Source organism: Carassius carassius, chromosome 46 (assembly GCF_963082965.1).
Source record: "Carassius carassius chromosome 46, fCarCar2.1, whole genome shotgun sequence".
NCBI classification, from domain to species: Eukaryota; Metazoa; Chordata; class Actinopteri; order Cypriniformes; family Cyprinidae; genus Carassius; species Carassius carassius.
The window spans coordinates 13,108,023-13,126,201 of NC_081800.1; the positions used below are offsets into that span (position 1 = coordinate 13,108,023).

Sequence of the window (18,179 nt, forward strand, 5' to 3'; positions counted from 1 at the left end):
AGTACATGGCCAGCATTCCAAAGCATATTATTTGCCTTACTATATCCCTCCTGCTTCCATAATCCCCACTGCCCATTCACAATAGGGCCAGGTGGGCCAGATGAAATTTACCACAAACCAAACTCATGAGGCCCCTGCTGGCAGCCAGGTAACACCCAGAACTGTTAACGATGTGGTGTTCTGACTAAACAATATCCTTAAAGGAAAACATAAAGTGGACCAGGGTGCAGAAGAGTAAAAAATGACGGTGAATGACCCAGACCAAAATGAACCAGAGAGGCCCAAATCACAGTATAGCCAAGACCAGTCTAGACCAACAAGACAACAAGCTCAGTCTAACCCAGTAAACCTTCTTGAAAACCAAACTCAGTCTAGACCAGGAAGTCACCACAGCCAACAGGCTCCATCCAGACCAACCACTCAAGAGAGCCAAGCCGAGTTAAGACCACCAGCCCAGAACAGCAGACCAGCATCTCAGCAGAAATAACACCATTTATAATCAGATCCCCTGCATGGGCAGTTATAAAAGTTGTTCCATGAAATGGCATTACGTAATTGTAACATTTCTTTGAAAACCACTTCTACTTCACAGATATTATTTTTTTTGTTGTAACTGTGCTCTCAGTTTGTGCATACTATAATGTGTGTGTGTGTGTGTTGGCACACATTAACTGAATTGTTTCAATGAAGCTAAAGCTGATTAGTTTTACTAAAAGGCTTTTGTAATGGAATCTTCTTAGATTAAATACTAAATGCAGGGTCAAGTATTGGCAGAAAATATATGAGAGTACCTTGATAATATTGTTTAAAAAGATAAACAGCATAAGAGATTTTAAATTTTTTTTCTTTATTTGCTTAATAATACACTGACACACCTGTAGGCCACATATGACACAACATCAGCTTGATTCACTAGTCATCAGTTTATGTTTTTGGTGCTTGGAAGCCAGTGAGTGATTTTGTGAGCAGACACTGAAAGCTTGGGGAACTGAAGGTGAGCTTGAAGGGATAGTTCACCCAAAAACCAACCTGACTTTCTTTTTTCTGTTCGAGCATGAGATATTTTGAGAAGTGTCTCATTGTTTTTCTTTTCAATTGTCCAAACGCAAGTCAGTAGTCACCAAATCTGTGTTGTTCCCAACATTCTTCAAAATATCTGATTTTGTGTTTTGCAGAAGAAATAGTCATACAGGTAAGGAATGACATGAGGGTAAACAATGGCAGAGTTTACATTTTTGGATGAACTATTTAAGAATCCCTATAGTAAGATTAAAGGGATAGTTAAGCCAAAAATTAAAATTAGATGTCTATCTGCTTACCCCCAAGTGCATCCAAGATGTAGGTGACTTTGTTTCTTCAGTAGAACACAAATTATGATTTTTAGTGTTAGTCGTTGCAGTCTCTCAGCCGTACAATGCATGGCAAATGGTAACAGAATTTATGAGAATAAATAAAACTTGGCGCACCTGCGCTTCTGGATCATGTTTAGATATGGCTTCTTTTTTGACCTATAGAGTCAACGGCAACGGCGAATTGCACCATGGATTGTGTTCACTGACAATGTTTTCTGGAAGTATTCCTGAGCCCGAGTGAACCTAATGGTCAGCTGTCCACCAAGTAAGTGATTTTGTTATAATGATCATTCATAGTTCAATGAAATTGTAGTATAGCCATTGCATACAGTGTGTCAATACACAAAATATGCACACGTCAACTGACATAGCACATTTGAAATAGCCTTTCATGATCACCTGTTTACTTGTAGCTTAGCTATTCATACAAAGTTTTCTAATCACTCCGCCCAAGTAGCCACTCCGCCAAAGTAACGTTAGCTGTGCTCCTACACCTAGTGAGAATATAGTTCCCAGTATTTATACGATTAAAAATGGTCTCTGTCTCATATAGCCTTGTTATTTGTACACGCTGTGACTATACAGATCACAACATGTAAATAGGAAAATGTTTGCATTATTTTGTCACTTATTGGGATTACTATGCTACCATTATCCATTTACATCCAGTCTTTGTGCTAAGCTAGGCTAGTGGTGGGTGCATCAAATAACACTTACAGAACGCACAGAAATGAAAAAGGTATGTATGGACTTATCTAACTCTGGGGGATACTGTGAATAAGCTAAGTCCCAAAAAGTCGGAGTGTTCCTTTAAATGTACATATAAGAAACAGCTGGAGGACCAATTTGCAACTAATTAGGTCAACTGGCAACATGATTTGGTATAAAAAGAGCCTCTCAGAGAGGCAGTGTCTCTCAGAAGTCAAGATGGGCAGAGGATCACCAATTCCCCCAATGCTGTGGCGAAAAATAGTGGAGCAATATCAGAAAGGAGTTTCTCAGAGAAAAATTGCAAAGAGTTTGAAGTTATCATCATCTACTGTGCATAATATCATCCAAAGATTCAGAGAATCTGGAACAATCTCTGTGCGTGAGGGTCAAGGCCGGAAAACCATACTGGATGCCTGTGATCTTCGGGCCCTTAGACGGCACTGCATAACATACAGGAATGCTACTGTAATGGAAATCACAACATGGGCTCAGGAATACTTCCAGAAAACATTGTCAGTGAACACAATCCACCGTGCCATTCGCCGTTGCCGGCTTAAACTCTATAGGTCAAAAAAGAAGCCATATCTAAACATGATCCAGAAGCGCAGATGTTTTCTCTGGGCCAAGGCTCATTTAAAATGGACTGTGGCAAAGTGGAAAACTGTTCTGTGGTCAGAAAAATCTAAATTTGAAGTTCTTTTTGGAAAACTGGGATGCCATGTCATCCGTACTAAAGAGGACAAGGACAACTCAAGTTATTATCAGCACTCAGTTCAGAAGCCTGCATCTCTGATGGTATTGGGTTGCATGAGTGCATTTGGCATGGGCAGCTTACACATCTGGAAAGGCACAATCAATGCTGAAAGGTATATCCAAGTTCTAGAACAACATATGCTCCTATCCAGACATCGTCTCTTTTTAGGGAAGACCTTGCATTTTCCTACATGACAATGCCAGACCACATACCGCATCAATTAATTACTGTAATAGAATAATGATTAGTTATGTCTGAATGTATGACGTAACGTATGACGTATATGAGGAGGGACGTAAAGTGTGTGTGTATAGCGTGGCTACTGAATAGTTGTAAACGAGTTCACCAATAGCTTCAGTAAAAGTTCAAAGAACATAATCAAGACTGGACATTGTATTCTTCTGCAATATACAAAGGGGTTTATTACAATTACAACATCATGGCTGCGTAGAAGAAGGATCCGGGTACTGAAATGGCCAGCCTGCAGTCCAGATCTTTCACCCATAGAAAACATTTGGCAGATCATAAAGAGGAAGATGCGACAAAGAAGACCTAAGACAGTTGAGCAAATAGAAGCCTGTATTAGACAAGAATGGGATAACATTCCTATTCCTAATCTCGAGCAACTTGTCTCCTCGGTCGTCCTCAGACGTTTGCAGACTGTTATAAAAAGAAGAGGGGATGCCACACAGTGGTAAACATGGCCTTGTCCCAACTTTTTTGAGATGTGTTGATGCCATGAAATTTAAAAGCAGCTTATTTTTCCCTTAAAATGATATATTTTCTCTGTTTAAACATGTCATCTATGTTGTATTCTGAATAAAATATAGAAATTGGAAACTTCTACATCATTGCATTCTGTTTTTATTCACAATTTGTACAGTGTCCCAACTTTTTTGGAATCGGGTTTGTATAACCAACAGTCATCATAGCCAGAAGAGAAGACATTCAAATACACATTTTCTGACCAAAAATGACATGACCCCCCCAAAAAAAGAAAATCCTAAAAATAAAAAACATTTCCAGAGCATGTCAGGTCTAAAACAGTTAAGATCTTAAGATCAGATATGATTTTCTCAAGTTAGAGACAATTAGGCCTTAAAGTAATTTAAAACTAATGCCAAATACTGTATCTAATAGAAAACTATGTACTTTAATGTATATATATATATATATATATATATATATATATATATATATATATATATATATATATATATATATATATATATATTTATAGTAGTATACAAGGGTCTTGCAAATACACTTTTTGCAGTTTTAATACAATGGCATGAAGTAAAACATGTTTTTTTTTTTTAGGCTGTCGCACTAAGAATTGCGTATCAAAACCAGAATATATCATTTAAACAACCTCTTTGAAATGAAATTTGAAATATGCACCATGTCACATGATGTGGTAAATTCTCAATGATCACCTTCAGACTATCATTTACAGCAAATAATAAGATCTTTTTCTTAATGGTCTACAGTGTGCATTGTGGGAGATTGAAAAATGTAAGTGAACCTGCTAATTTAATGTTCAATGCAGTTTTTATTTCCAAAGTAAAATGTATGTCACTAATATCTTTGTTCTTTAAATGTACCTTACACTCTAGGACTGTGTTTAATACAGAGTGCAGTTTTTTTACATGCTGTAAAAGTGCCATGATGGTGATACAACCAATATTTTTGTCTAACAAATAAAATGTATTCTTTCTATATAACGAACCATAAAAGTACCCCTTACCTGTTGAATGTAATAAAATCTTAAAATAACAACTAACGTCTTAGACTAAAGTCACACTTCAACCTAAACCATCAAATCTATTTAACAAATAGAAGTGGGAAAAGATTCTACATAATTTGGTAATTTTATATGCTTATCCCAGTGATTGTCTACAACCAAAATGGAATCCAACAAAGGCACCACACAATACCTAAAATAATTATCTTTTACACAATATCATAAAACTATTAATAGGTATCTTGAGCAGCTAAAAGAGAAAGATCACACCTTTCTAAGTTTGTACAGTAAGACCAAAAATAGACCACAGTGACATGTCTGCTCAAGCTCTAGATCACAAAGCAGTGTGTGCTGATATTAAAAGAAGAGAAAAATAGATAAATGTGGAATGAGCATTCAACTGTAGTATTAATAACAGTGGTGTGCAGTAATAATGTTTTTGATTAAGTCATGGCATGTTGATAAGAGACTGGATCAATGGCAAGAAAAGGCACAGAAAAACAGACCCACACAGTGGGGTGAAGAGCAGCAGCTGGCAGCACATCGGCTCAAAAACACACAGGACTTGCACAGGTACATCGACTGGTCACTTTCGAGAGGGTTTACAGCTCAGCCCACTCTGATATGACTCCTACAGCAAAACGAGATCTTCAGCATATGATTCCAGACTTGTGCAAATGTCACCATATCAGCAGCTGAACAACATTCAGAGGCGGCCAAACCGTTTCAGTCAACTTTCAGTGGAATTAAATTATTTGCCTAGAGTAGCAATGGTTTATGGTATAAAACAAAGAGCAAACTGGTATTTCCTCCACTATCCATTAATAACTCACCCTGTGGATTGTCTGTGGATACTTGATTATCAGAATCATCCCACCTCCTGGTTTAAAGGAGCTTTTTGACCAACATTTGAACTTACATTACTGGCATTCAAGTGGGTGAGCTCCACTTTTGTAGCATTATGATTGATGACCACACCCACTTTTTCAGTCTTCGTTTTATTGGTTGGAACGGGTTGAGGCTCTAACTTCCAAGGTAGAGCCTTCATAGGGTTATGGTGTGGATCATCCCCAATGTTGACAGACACATTAGTGTACAATGGCTCCAACTCTTTGGACAGGAGCTCATAAGTCAGTGAATTCAGTCCATCTGAGCGCCAGTTCAGCCTTGTGCGCTTCAGCAAGTCAAACCTACAAGAACAAGTTCATGAAGAGGAACTGATTCAATAAACAGACTGAACAAATGGATTAAATAATAAACGTATCTATCCATACACTCTTAAAAATAAAGGTTCTTTATTGCCATCTATGGTTCCATACCTTTAACGTCCTTAGAACCTTTTTGATGGACAAAAGCTTCTTACAGTGGAAAAAGGTTCTTTAGATTAAAAATTTTCTTCACACCAAGAAAAATAATGATTCTTTTAAGAACTGTTCACTTAAAGGTTCTTTGGGGAACCCAGAATGATTCCCCTATGGCATCGCTAGAACCTTTATTTTTAAGATTGTACCAACTAGGGTTAAAAAAAGGTGAATCATTTCCAGAAACCTTCCTTTTTCCAAATTTCCAATTTTCCAAAAGTCCGCAAGAGAACAAGGAAAGTTTCTGGAAATTTCCCAGACATTTTTATGTCCCTTTTCAACCCTAGTACCAACACCAAGTTTATAATATAATATATTGTGCCAAGTGACATCACCTTCTCGGGTTCTGCTCATTACCCTGATCTCCTTTATGTTTGATCATCTTATAATGACCAATGGCCAAAGGTGGGCGCATTATCTTCATCCCAGAGAGACGGACTCTAAAGACAAAACCACAGGGCAAATAGAAACAGTAACATATAAGAAAAAAAAAATGGTATGAAGTATCAAACAGACAGGGACAAAAGAAAGAGCAGCACAAAGCACAGCAGGAAAACCATTTCCAGCAGAGTCCTCAAAATGGGCCAGAGGGATGTGAACTAGCTAAAAAAAGTTATGTTGAGGATTTTCATGTAAAAAGGTTCTAACCATAAGTGAAAATCCTCAGAAGGTTCATCTAAAGTTGGAGAGGCTAATCCAGCTTTTAAATACTTAAATACTTTAAGTTCTTTCTTCTGGTTCAGCCATTTGAGTCATCCGAGTCAGGGTAAGGGTATTGATGGTTATTTATGTGACAGCCAGGTTTGCAAATCACCATGAGCTGATATGCCCTTCAAAATGTTCTCCAAGAATACATGCAATGTCAGTTTTCCCAAAACAAAAATCTGGGTCCTGGATTGTCTCCAGAAATACTTTTTGTCTTGGACTAGATTTAATCTGTACCCTGAAAAATAGCTCAGGGTGAAATCAAACCATATTTAAACCAAGCTTTGAAATCAAACCAAGGCATATTAAACAGCAAGCAAGAAAAGAAAAACACTGATGGACTCAGAGGTTCTGTATGTACATGTATCCAAAATATCTTAAATTGTGTTCCGAAGACGAACAAAGCTTTTACGGATTTGGAACGACATGGGGGTAAGAGATTAATGACAACATTTTCATTTTGTGGTGGAGTAACACTTTAAGGCTTATGAGATTTAATGTAATTACAGACTGGTTGTTTATATGACAAAGTGTAGTTAAGCATGCACTCTATTGTTTTTGCCAGTAGTATTTTATCAAAATAATGGCGGAATGACATACTGTATGCCACATTTTAGTTTTAGCACTCTTATTTAATACACAGTTAGGCCAATTATTATTTTGAATATAAGCAGCCTATACAAAAGACAGTAAAATAATAACGTAATAACATTTTTCTTTTTAAATGTATTTATTACAAAAATGATCTCATCATAGATTTTTTCAAATACACCTTTCTCAAACGTTCTAAAAGAATCATTAACGGAACTGCGTAATGAGGAATCCGAAACAGATTCATTAGATTCCTCATGATGCTCAATCCTATTCATGCCAAAGACACTTAAGAGAGAACTAACCATAAAGAAAATGTGATTCAAATCCTCAACACTACTAATGATCTACTACACTTGACTCATTCTGGTTTCAAGGCTTCCTTCAAAAACTTTTAATCTTTTACAGCATGTTTCTAATTGTCACAGAAGTAAAATTACTTGAATGCATTATTGAATAAAAAGTATAGTGACACCTAAATAGTTAGTCCAATCTAGTGATTCATGCATGTACTTACTGGTCCCTCATGTGGCTATGCAGGGGAGGGCATGAGGGATAGACGGATGCAGTGAAAATGAGAATAATGGCAAAATACCAATGCGAAAATAAACTGAAAACTAAATGGTGATGGAGAGATGACAGAAGTGCAACAAAAAAGCTTAACAGGACACATTTCTGATGTAGACGTGCCAGTTACTTTTATCTCTACTGCATTCCATTATGTTGAAATAACTCATGCAAATGCATTATGAACTGAATTCTGCCATCCTCACCGAGCTGCGATGTCATCATCCTCTCCTCCCCAGCCCCAATACTGGTTTGGAAAGCCATTCATCTTGAGGTACTGCTCTGGAGTTACAGCAGACACCCCTCCGAAGTACTGGGAGTATGGAAGCCTGCAAAGGAGTCAGAGCAGTGATTTGGTGAGGCACAGAGGAATAAGGTCATCTGTCTCTACTATCTTTCATCAATCATTCCATCTGAAGTGTCACAGCTTCCCCTGCAGTTTAATGTTCATCTGTACCTCTGCATTACATCAGTACAGCAATCTGTACGAATGGAGAGAAAACTGGGAGCCCTTATAAATTAACAAAGAATGCGGTTTAAATTTGTGTCAATAATTTTGTCCTGAACTATTTTCAGAACACTACCACACTAATATTTCTGAAGTATATAGTATGTGCACTGTATAGTATGTGCTTTTTTTATCCATTTGACCTGCTAAAATTGGCAAAATGTGCAGATTAACAGAGAAAACTGGGTGCAAATCATAATATACTGATCTTTTTTTTTTAAGCATTTTTTGAAAAGGCAGCCAAATGTTAATGGGTTTTTACACAAACTTGGACAAAAAATAAGAAGTAAATAAAGTTTGATTAGGTTTCAAAAATTAAACATGCAACATGATGACATCATGTGACAACCATAGATAACGTGTAAATCTTTAAAATGTGGTTTCACTGTATTTTAATGTGTTCTTTGAATAAATCATGGGAAAATTATAGGAAAAGCAACTGTTGCATGTATAAACATGACTTCAAAAGTTTGGGGTTGGAAAGATCTTTTTATGGTTTTGTAAGAAATCTCTTATGCTGAACAAGGCTGCATTAATTAATCAAAAATACAGTACAAATAGTAATGATATGAACAATTTTATATAACTGATTTATAATATATTTTAAAATAGAATTTACTTTGTATGATTCTTAAAGCTTTTTTCAGTCTTCTGTGTCACATGATCCTTTAGAAATCATTCTAATATGCTGATTTGGTGCTCAGTTCTTCTTATTATCAATGTTTCTTGTGGGAGCCATGATACATTTTTTCATGGTCACGATAATGAATAAATAATGAATAGACAGTTTAAAAGAGCAGAATTAACTTGAAATAGAACTCTTTTGTAACACTGTGTTTTTACTCAATTTAATTCATTGCTGTGGAAAAGTACTCATTGTTTTTTTTGTTTTTTAAATGTAATAAAACAAATAAAAAAGACAGTGGTATTGTAACTTTGACGGCTGATTCAACCTGCCCTCCAGAGATCCCTTGTGCTCCTAAAGCTGTTATGTATTCTTTAGTACTATTCATTAGATTTTGAGTGATAGCTAGATGAGCTATGTATCTTTTCTCTGTATTTCTACCCAATGACTAACTCACTGAGTCATGTCTGAATGCTGGGGATTCATCACAGAGAGGCTCTGAAGTTGTCCTCAGTCTTGGTGCACTGAATTTATGGGTTGATTTCTCTGCAGTTTTTTTGTTCTCTGTGAATGTTACTATCTAGATGGACACTGTGGCTGCAGAGTACAGAAATGCAGACTCTGTGACCCAAGATGTGCAGACCTGGATGTCAATTTAGAGGACCAGAGCCATGAGTTACTGAGTACAACTGTGTCAGCACTAATATTGAATGAACTACATCACCTATTTTGCCAAGCGTGAAGAGGATGAACTTTTTGTTTCTAGAAGTTTTATAAGATCTATCAAATTCTTCAAAAAGAAAAAACACGTTTTTTATTTATTGTATGTTTTTTATTTATTTTTATTTTTTTTGTTTCTTGTTGCCTGTTTTAAATTAAAGTGTGTAGAATTTAATTGAAATATTGACCACCAATTTTTTTTTCTTATATTTATATACATAAGTTTGGGGTCAGTACGTTTTTTTCTATTCAGCAAAGATGTGTTAAATTGAACAAAATTTACAGTAAAGGCATTTTAATCTTATAAATAAATGGCATTCTATTGAAACTTCTATTCATCAAAGAATCCTAAAAAATTAATCACATATAAAGTAAAATACAAAGTATTTTGTGACACTGAAGTGGATGCTGAAAATTTAGCTTTGCCATCATAAGCATATATTACATTGTAAAATATATTCAAATATAAATCATTATTTTGTAATATTATAGTATTGTATATTATATTATGTTTACTAATAATATTTAATAATATTACTGTTTTTACTGTATTTAAAAAAAAATCAAATTAGCATTAGAGACCTTTTTCAAAGACATTAGAAACCCTGTAAATTTTTGAAAGGTAGTGTACCGGTATACTGGCATCTAACCTTGACATTGTTCAACTACACACCATTTTTTTATTATTATATTATAATACTGTAATATAAAAATTATTATGATTATAATTACATAATATTAAAATTAGTATTATTGACATGTCTATACTACCATGACTACAAACATAAGAATGCAAACAAAAATATCACCCCTGTTCATTAAGAGAAAAGGTGTGTTGAAACATTTAATCCTGGGTAAGGTACCTGTATCTGAACTTGTCCATAGCTACAGAGAGGTGTGTAGGGTACTGGGGGTGGCAGGTGTAGGTGTTGTGGTCATTCTCAGGCAGCAGATCGACGTCATGCAGGAAAATACAGCTCCAGTTCTCCTCTTTCAGTGCCTCCCGCACTCCAACATTCAGCAACTTCGCTCGGTTAAAGGTGGAGTTCCCTGACTGATAACACAGACTATGAGCAAATCAAGTGTACACAAATGCATTCTTCGGCAAGAATAGAACACTAATATAGCTTGACAATAGGCTATGAGCTTTGTTTACCCTTTGTCCCTGCTACTTCCTCTAATTACTGCTAGGATTTTCCCCCAAACAATAGATGTGACAAGTCAGCATAAAAATGAACAAGAGACCTGGTGCACAATGTAAATGCCGTAGTGGACCTGCTGCCTCTGCAAAAAGGGGTGCAGATGGTAGAGGAGGGCGCGGAGGTGGGTCTGCCGGTTCCGGTAGGGGACCACGATGGCTGTGTGGTGCCGTGGCTCACAGTTTGGCGGGTTGTAATGACCCCCTAAGGTCACCAAGGGGTTCTTCTCTTTTATCTTCTCCAGGGAAGGGGGTGAGGAGAGGTGGACAGAAACAGGACCCACTGGCAGACAGCAGGAGGAGAGCACACACAATCTGTGCTACAGCACCAAATTAAAGGAATTTATTTTACCAAAAAATTTCAATTCTGTCATTATTTAATCACCATTATTTTGTTTCAAACCTGTATGACTTTATTCCTTTTTGTGGAGAATTTCCGAGTAGGGATGTACGATATATTGGACCATATCGGTCAAAGAATTTGTTTTTATTATTGTATTGGTCAAGACTATATTGAATATATTGAATTATATTGAATTTTCTTTACTTTAAATCTTGAATCTGTAAAACACTATATATATATATATATATATATATATATATATATATATTAGGGGTGTAACGATACGCGTATTTGTATTGAACCATTCGGTACGAGGCTTTCGGTTCGGTACGCGGTACTCTTATGGACCGAACGGTTCGTTGGACTAATTAATTATAAAAATTGTGAAATATAATGATATGCGTTCAACAAGGTAGCCCAATAACCCAAACGACGTAACAGGCAACGCCCCTGACACCCCCGAAGAAGAACCAACTTATATGTTTATGTTAGGCTACTCAGTCAGGCGCTCGCTCACTCAGCAATACAGGCTGAAGGCGCGTTGCAAAATGGCCAATGCGTTTAACAGACCAGAAATAGAAGATCCTCCAATAACCAACAGGTCTGGTGTTTGGGTGCACTTTGGAGCCTGTCCTCCAACAAAAAACGACCATATAGGTCGTTTGTGCAAGCACCTTATTACGACCTATATTTACGTTTTAAAGTTAAGCGCCCTCTAGCGGGCATAAAAAATAATGACAGTATCGCGTTGCGTCTGTCGTCATGAAATGACGTATCACGTCATTACCTATCAAAACGCACGCTTATTTAAATGAAATGCATGGGCTATTTACACCGATCTCACAGTATTTCCTACATATTTTACTAGGTGGCTTATTCGTTCAAATGACCACACCTAACCCCACCCCTAAACCTAACCCTCACAGAAATCATGCTAAATTATGATTTATTGAGCTTATACATTTTCATGCATGTCCGTTCCCTGGGATCGAACCCATGATAGCATGATTACATATCAAGGTATAACGCAATAATCTACCAACTGAGCTACACAAAACACAAACCAGAGGGCAAATAAAAGAGTACAAAACATTAATATGAAAACGACCTTTTGCCGCAATTGTAGTATACGCTCTGATGGGTCGTATTTCAGGGATTTGGACCAACGACCTATACAAGCATATTGGTTGGAGGACAGGTTGCATCTAGGGTAGGCCTACAAAAAAAAAAAAAAACACCAGCGGGAATACTTGAAACATGTCAACTCATTTACGCCGACATCACATTAGTGTGTCAGTATCTGGGAAAAGACGGAAAAAAGGAGAAACATACACACACCATTATAGCTTACAGGGAATCCAAAGTGCACCCAAACACCAGACCTGTTGGTTATTGGAGGATCTTCTATTTCTGGTCTGTTAAACGCATTAGCCATTTTGCAACTAGCCTTCAGCGCGTACTGAGTGAGCGAGCGCCTTACTCTGTAGTGGAAAACGTAGGTTTTAAGAACATGCTTAATGTAATTGAGCCCCGTTACAATATTCCTTCACGAGCCCATTTCAGACAGACCGTAATTCCTGCTTTGTTCCAAAAAACATAATCCCCTTTAAAGAACCAATTGAGTAAAAACACACTCAATATAAAGACTTATAGAGTTCCATATAAAAAGTTACATCTTTGTATTTGTTCATAACTAATATAACATTTTCATTTTTTTTTTATAAGGAGCTGTTTTTGTTTTATACAGTATGCTGTTAAGAAAACACCATAGAAGATGAGTAAAGAATAGCTCCATCATTGTTCAATGTAAAAAAAAAAAAACATACTTTGTTACATTGTCTGCTAATTTTTTCTTTTTGCTGTATCTAAAACGTACCGAACAGTACCGAACCGAACCGTGACACCAGTGTATTGTATCGAACCGAACTGTGAATTTTGTGAACCGTTACACCCCTAATATATATATATATATATATATATATATATATATATATATATATATATATATATATATATATATATATATATATATATATATATATATATATATATATATATACATATATATATACATATATATATATATATATATATATATATCACTGTTAAATGGAATCTTTTATGGAGTGAAAAGTCATAAATCACTGTTTAAACTGGCGAACCAATATACATTAAAATAATTAATTTATGTTTTAAAATGTAGTAAATAAATAAATTAAAAAATATAGAAATAATAAATTGCTGAATCATTATAAAATAAAAAATGACATTTAAAAACTGTTTATTTAATTAACAGCTTATTTCTTCTTTTTCCAAGTCATCCAAGTCAATCAATGCAATGTGCAATGTACAAAATGCAGTTTAGTAAGAAATATATCAGTTGTTTATGAATAAATAAATAAAATAAAACCCCTAAAAACTAAAATCAGTTGTTTTTAAATGCTGCAAGTGAATTTAGACATCTGGTAAAATAAGATAAAAGTCAGAGTAATTAATAAAAAAGACTTCTTCTTTTTTGGCGGGTGGACAAAACTCATTAACATGTGTTTGGTACATTTAATTCAAAAACAGACAATGAGACAAAGTAAATGAACAAATCCATTGATCAATGTCTTAAGCACTTCAGTGTGGATTTATATCTACCCAGCAGTGGAGAGGGCAGCACACAGTCCCTGAGCTGCTGTTCTGGTCCACCGGGTCCTGGATGGTGGAGCAGCAGAGAGGTGAGGTTAGTGTAGACATCATGCGGTCGAGAGTAGTCGATCTCAGGCTCAGAGGAATGAACCAATACAGACACTAGGCCACGAAAGCCTCCAAGGGAGAAGTAAAGGACAAACGCAAACTGGAAGCCCACCAACAGAGCCAGAGTGCAGGGTGAATCCAGCACTCGACCACAGCACACCATTATGCCATCCAACAAAGAGCAGGAGTGGCAGAGGAAGGGAGGACGGGAAAATTAAAGAGGATGAACAAGGAACAGATAAGAGAAGAGAGACAGAGTAAAGACAGAGCAAGAGGCATGAGAGAGGGAAGAGTGGAAGGATAACAGGGGTGATGAGGAGAAATAAAGTTAGCTCAGTGAGCTAAGGGGTGGACATCTATGGCGTGTGTGGAAGTCACTGGAAAAACAGAGGTACACAAAAATCAATAGTGACAGATCCATCACATCAAACTACAAAGGAAAACTTTAAAGTGTCAGTGTGCCCGGGATCAATGCCAGACCATGGATTAAATCAGCAAAGACCCCACACTTTTTGGGTCACTCCTGTTACACAGTACGGTACTTTAAAAAATAAAATAATATGTATCAATATATGCTGGAATATACATAAAAAATGCATGATTACAAAAAAATGCTTTACAAAAATAAAAAATAAAATAGCGCTTTCAAATGATTAAATAAAAGTTTTTGTTTACATAATATATGTGTGTAGTGTGTATATTTATTCTGTATATATAAAGAGACACACATAAGGCATATATTTTGAAAATATTTATGTGTATATATTTATATTCATATAAATGATATCATATATAAACGTAAAATATTTTTCTTAAATATATGCATGCATATGTGTGTGTGTGTGTGTGTGTGTGTGTGTGTGTACATAATAAATATACATCCCTCACACACATATATTATGTAAACAAATACCTTTATTTTGGATGCAATTAATCGTGATTAATCGTTTGACAGCACAAAAATAAAATAAAAAAATAAATACTTGAATTTCCAGATTGAAAAACTTTGTATGAGGCTGTCAATCTTTTGAAATTCTGATATTATCATATATTGTGTAATCTATCTAGAATTTAAAATAGAAATACCTGTAATCTTTAGTTGTATTAAATTACATTTAAAAACAAATTGATTACTCAAATGATGGCAAAAAAGTCAAAAACTAAAACTTAACTAGAAATTCACTCATTTAGATTTTGTGACAACTATTATCTCATTGTTTAAAAACTGTGAGTACAGTATGTTATTATATTAAGACATGTACGTAAGAAAATGTGCTGCACAACAGGAATGAGCCTTTTATTAATGAATAACAGTAGTAATCCACATGAGTAGCCTACCTGTGCTGACGGGTCACAAACACAGGGGAGAGAGAGAGCACTGTCCTCTTCATCCTGTCCATCACAAATCATTATGCACCCGGAGGAGAACAAGATCTCCTGCTTATTTACAAACCAACGCATCTTTTGTGCTACGATAAAACTGAAATGTATTTATTAAGCAACCATGCATGCAGCGACGACAGGCACAGAGCAATTATAGTGAAATAATCGTCAATATAACGGAGATTTTCAGCACTTCAGGTCAAGCGTTTCCTCTGACTCACCCGGACCACAGCGACGCATCAAATCAGGCTCCAGCAGTCGATAACTCCAGAGGCCTTTATTTAATGTTAACCACTGGATTTCAGATACTCATTCCTCTATGACGCCCGAGAGCAGAGTGTTTAGCATCCGCAGTCGCGTTGAGCGCGTCGCGGAACGCTGTGGTCAAACGCTTCCTGAGCGCGTCAGACGCTCACGGCAGAGACCTGCAGATACCGACAGACATGTTTGACGCGGTGACGCGCTGTCGACGGGCATTCTTTGACGCGGCTGTTACAATAAAAGCCGTAAGATACCTGTGTTAAATTCACAGTGCTGCCTTCTAGTGAGAAAACAAGACAGGTTTAATGCTACAGGCGGTTTTCATACACCAGATGATCTTGTGATGACAATACAGGCTTATAAAGCGAAATTAATCTGATGAAAATGGGACGTGGATTGCATCTAATGCCATCCTCCGCATTTTGATTGAGAATTATATTGTGATTTTATAACGTGAATTATGACGTCGGTGAAACTGTTTGTGCTCAACAAAACAATCAGACGTGTTTTTTTTCCCATAATATTAGAGCTGAGGTGATTCGGCTGAAACTGTTACACACCAGCTGAGAAAATGCTCAAAAATATTATAACCTCCTTAATTGAGTAGTTCTTTTAGATAGCTCGTTCAAATTATTTTAATTAATGTAAATATCTTCTTAGTACCAAAACAGTAATTTGGACTTTAGATCCAATATTATTATTATTAGTAGTAGTAGTAGTAGTAGTAGCTGAAAAAAATGCACAAAAATAATTCTTGACTATTTTGTTACCTATTCAACAGAGACTATATAGACCTATCTTTTGGATAACAAATTATTTCAATTAATAAAGAGATCTGGGTACCAAAATAATAATCTGGACTTTGAATAAATATTTTGACAGAGTAAGCACTAGGCTACTTTCAGTGTCATGTTGGACACACACACACACAAAAACAAAAATTTAAATGTATGTATTCAAATGGTCAAGTGTGGCAGCAGATCAAACATGTTTTCCTGATCTGCTGTTGGTATTAAACGATTTAATATACAATAAATGGACAAAAGTATTGAGACACCTGATCATTACACCATCAGGGATCTCAATGACATCACTTTCTGAACACCCCCCACCTACAACAGTTTCTACTCTCCTGGGAAGGCTTTCCACAAGATTTTGGAGTGTTCATGTGAGAATTTTTGACCAATCATCGAGTAATGCATTTGTGAGATCAGATACAGATGTTGTACTTCGAAGACCTGACTCACAATCTCTGTTCCAGTACATCCCAAAGATGTCCCATTGGTTCCACACCAAACACATCCAACAGTCTTTATGGACCTTGCTGTGTGCACTGGGGCACATTCATGCTGGAATAGAAAAGGGCTTTTCCCACAAAAGTTGGAAGCATAGCATTGTCCAAAATAATTTGGCATGTTGCAGCATTTCCCTTTACTGGAAATAAAGGACCTAGCCCAACATTAACTCTCCTCCACCATAGCCCAACCCCATAACATTAACCCTCCTCCACCAACCTAGCCCAACCCCATAACATTAACCCTCCTCCACCAAAATTTACATTAAGCACAGTGCGGTCAGGCAGGTAACTTTCTCCTGGCATCTACCAAACATAGCCTCGCCCATCAAACTACCAAAAAGAGAGGTGTGATTATCACAGAACAGGTTTCCTCTGCTACAGAGTCTACAGTGACATGTGCTTTTCATCACTCCATCCAATGCTTGCCATTATACTCGGTGATGTGAGGCTTGTGTGTAGCTGCTCAGCCATGGAAATCCATTCCATGAAGCGCCTGCCACACATTTGTTTATGTTGATGATAATGCCAGGGGAAGTTTGGAACTGTGACTTCATGTGGTCTTCTGCTTTGTAACTGAGTTGCTTCTATGCTTCCAGTTTCCAATAATACCACCAACAGTTGGCCATGGAATATCTAAAAGGAATGAAATTTCATGAACTGTGTTTTTAAATTGAATGAACTGACTTACTGCAATTTATTTTCACAAATGTTTGTAAATGCAGCCTTCTTGGCTAGCTCTTTGTTTTTATACATGTGGCAGTGGGTCTGATTGAAACACCTGAATTCTGTAATTATGAGGTGTGTCCCAATATACTTTTGTCCAAATAGTGTATATTCAGTAACTTAATCATACAAATACTCAGATACATAAATACATCTCCCACAAGGTTTTAATAATTTTATGTTTTATTTTAATTTATAAAATCTGGAATTTCTCTGACATGGTTTGCAACAAAGTAGAATGAACCATTGACATTGTGCTTGATAATGCAATCAATCAATATTTGGCTTTATTGAGAAAGGAGGACACATTCTTGTTTAACAAGAAGAGCACTGGAAATGTTCACTGAACTCATCAAACTCGTGTTAACTCAAGTTGTATTAGTCACAGCTTTCAAATCATGATGGCACATCACTTCTGCTCCTGAAGTCAAGCTGAAAGATATTTTATTGAAATATGCAGTAGAGTGTAGACTGAATGCATGCAGAGTCACTGCCAAAGAAAACATGAGAAAAACAACACGCTACAAAGAAGAGATTTGGAATTCATAGAGAAACTGTGCAAAACAACATAACATTACAATCCTTTTCTGAATC

The 18,179-nt window shown here is 36.3% G+C and overlaps 1 protein-coding gene across 1 annotated transcript; it reads right to left on the bottom strand.

Moving 5' to 3' along the window:
• Nucleotides 1-4,323: 4,323 nt before the first annotated feature.
• LOC132129575 (beta-1,4-galactosyltransferase 3-like) lies at nucleotides 4,324-15,340 on the bottom strand. The gene is made up of 7 exons (XM_059541208.1): nucleotides 15,260-15,340; nucleotides 13,823-14,298; nucleotides 10,884-11,119; nucleotides 10,502-10,692; nucleotides 7,992-8,114; nucleotides 6,258-6,362; nucleotides 4,324-5,751 (listed from the first exon to the last, which is right to left on the bottom strand). The coding sequence occupies exons 2-7, from the start codon at nucleotides 14,082-14,084 to the stop codon at nucleotides 5,430-5,432; spliced, it is 1,239 nt and encodes a 412-aa protein (XP_059397191.1). The 5' UTR covers nucleotides 14,085-14,298; nucleotides 15,260-15,340; the 3' UTR covers nucleotides 4,324-5,429.
• Between the last annotated feature and the right edge of the window lie 2,839 nt (nucleotides 15,341-18,179).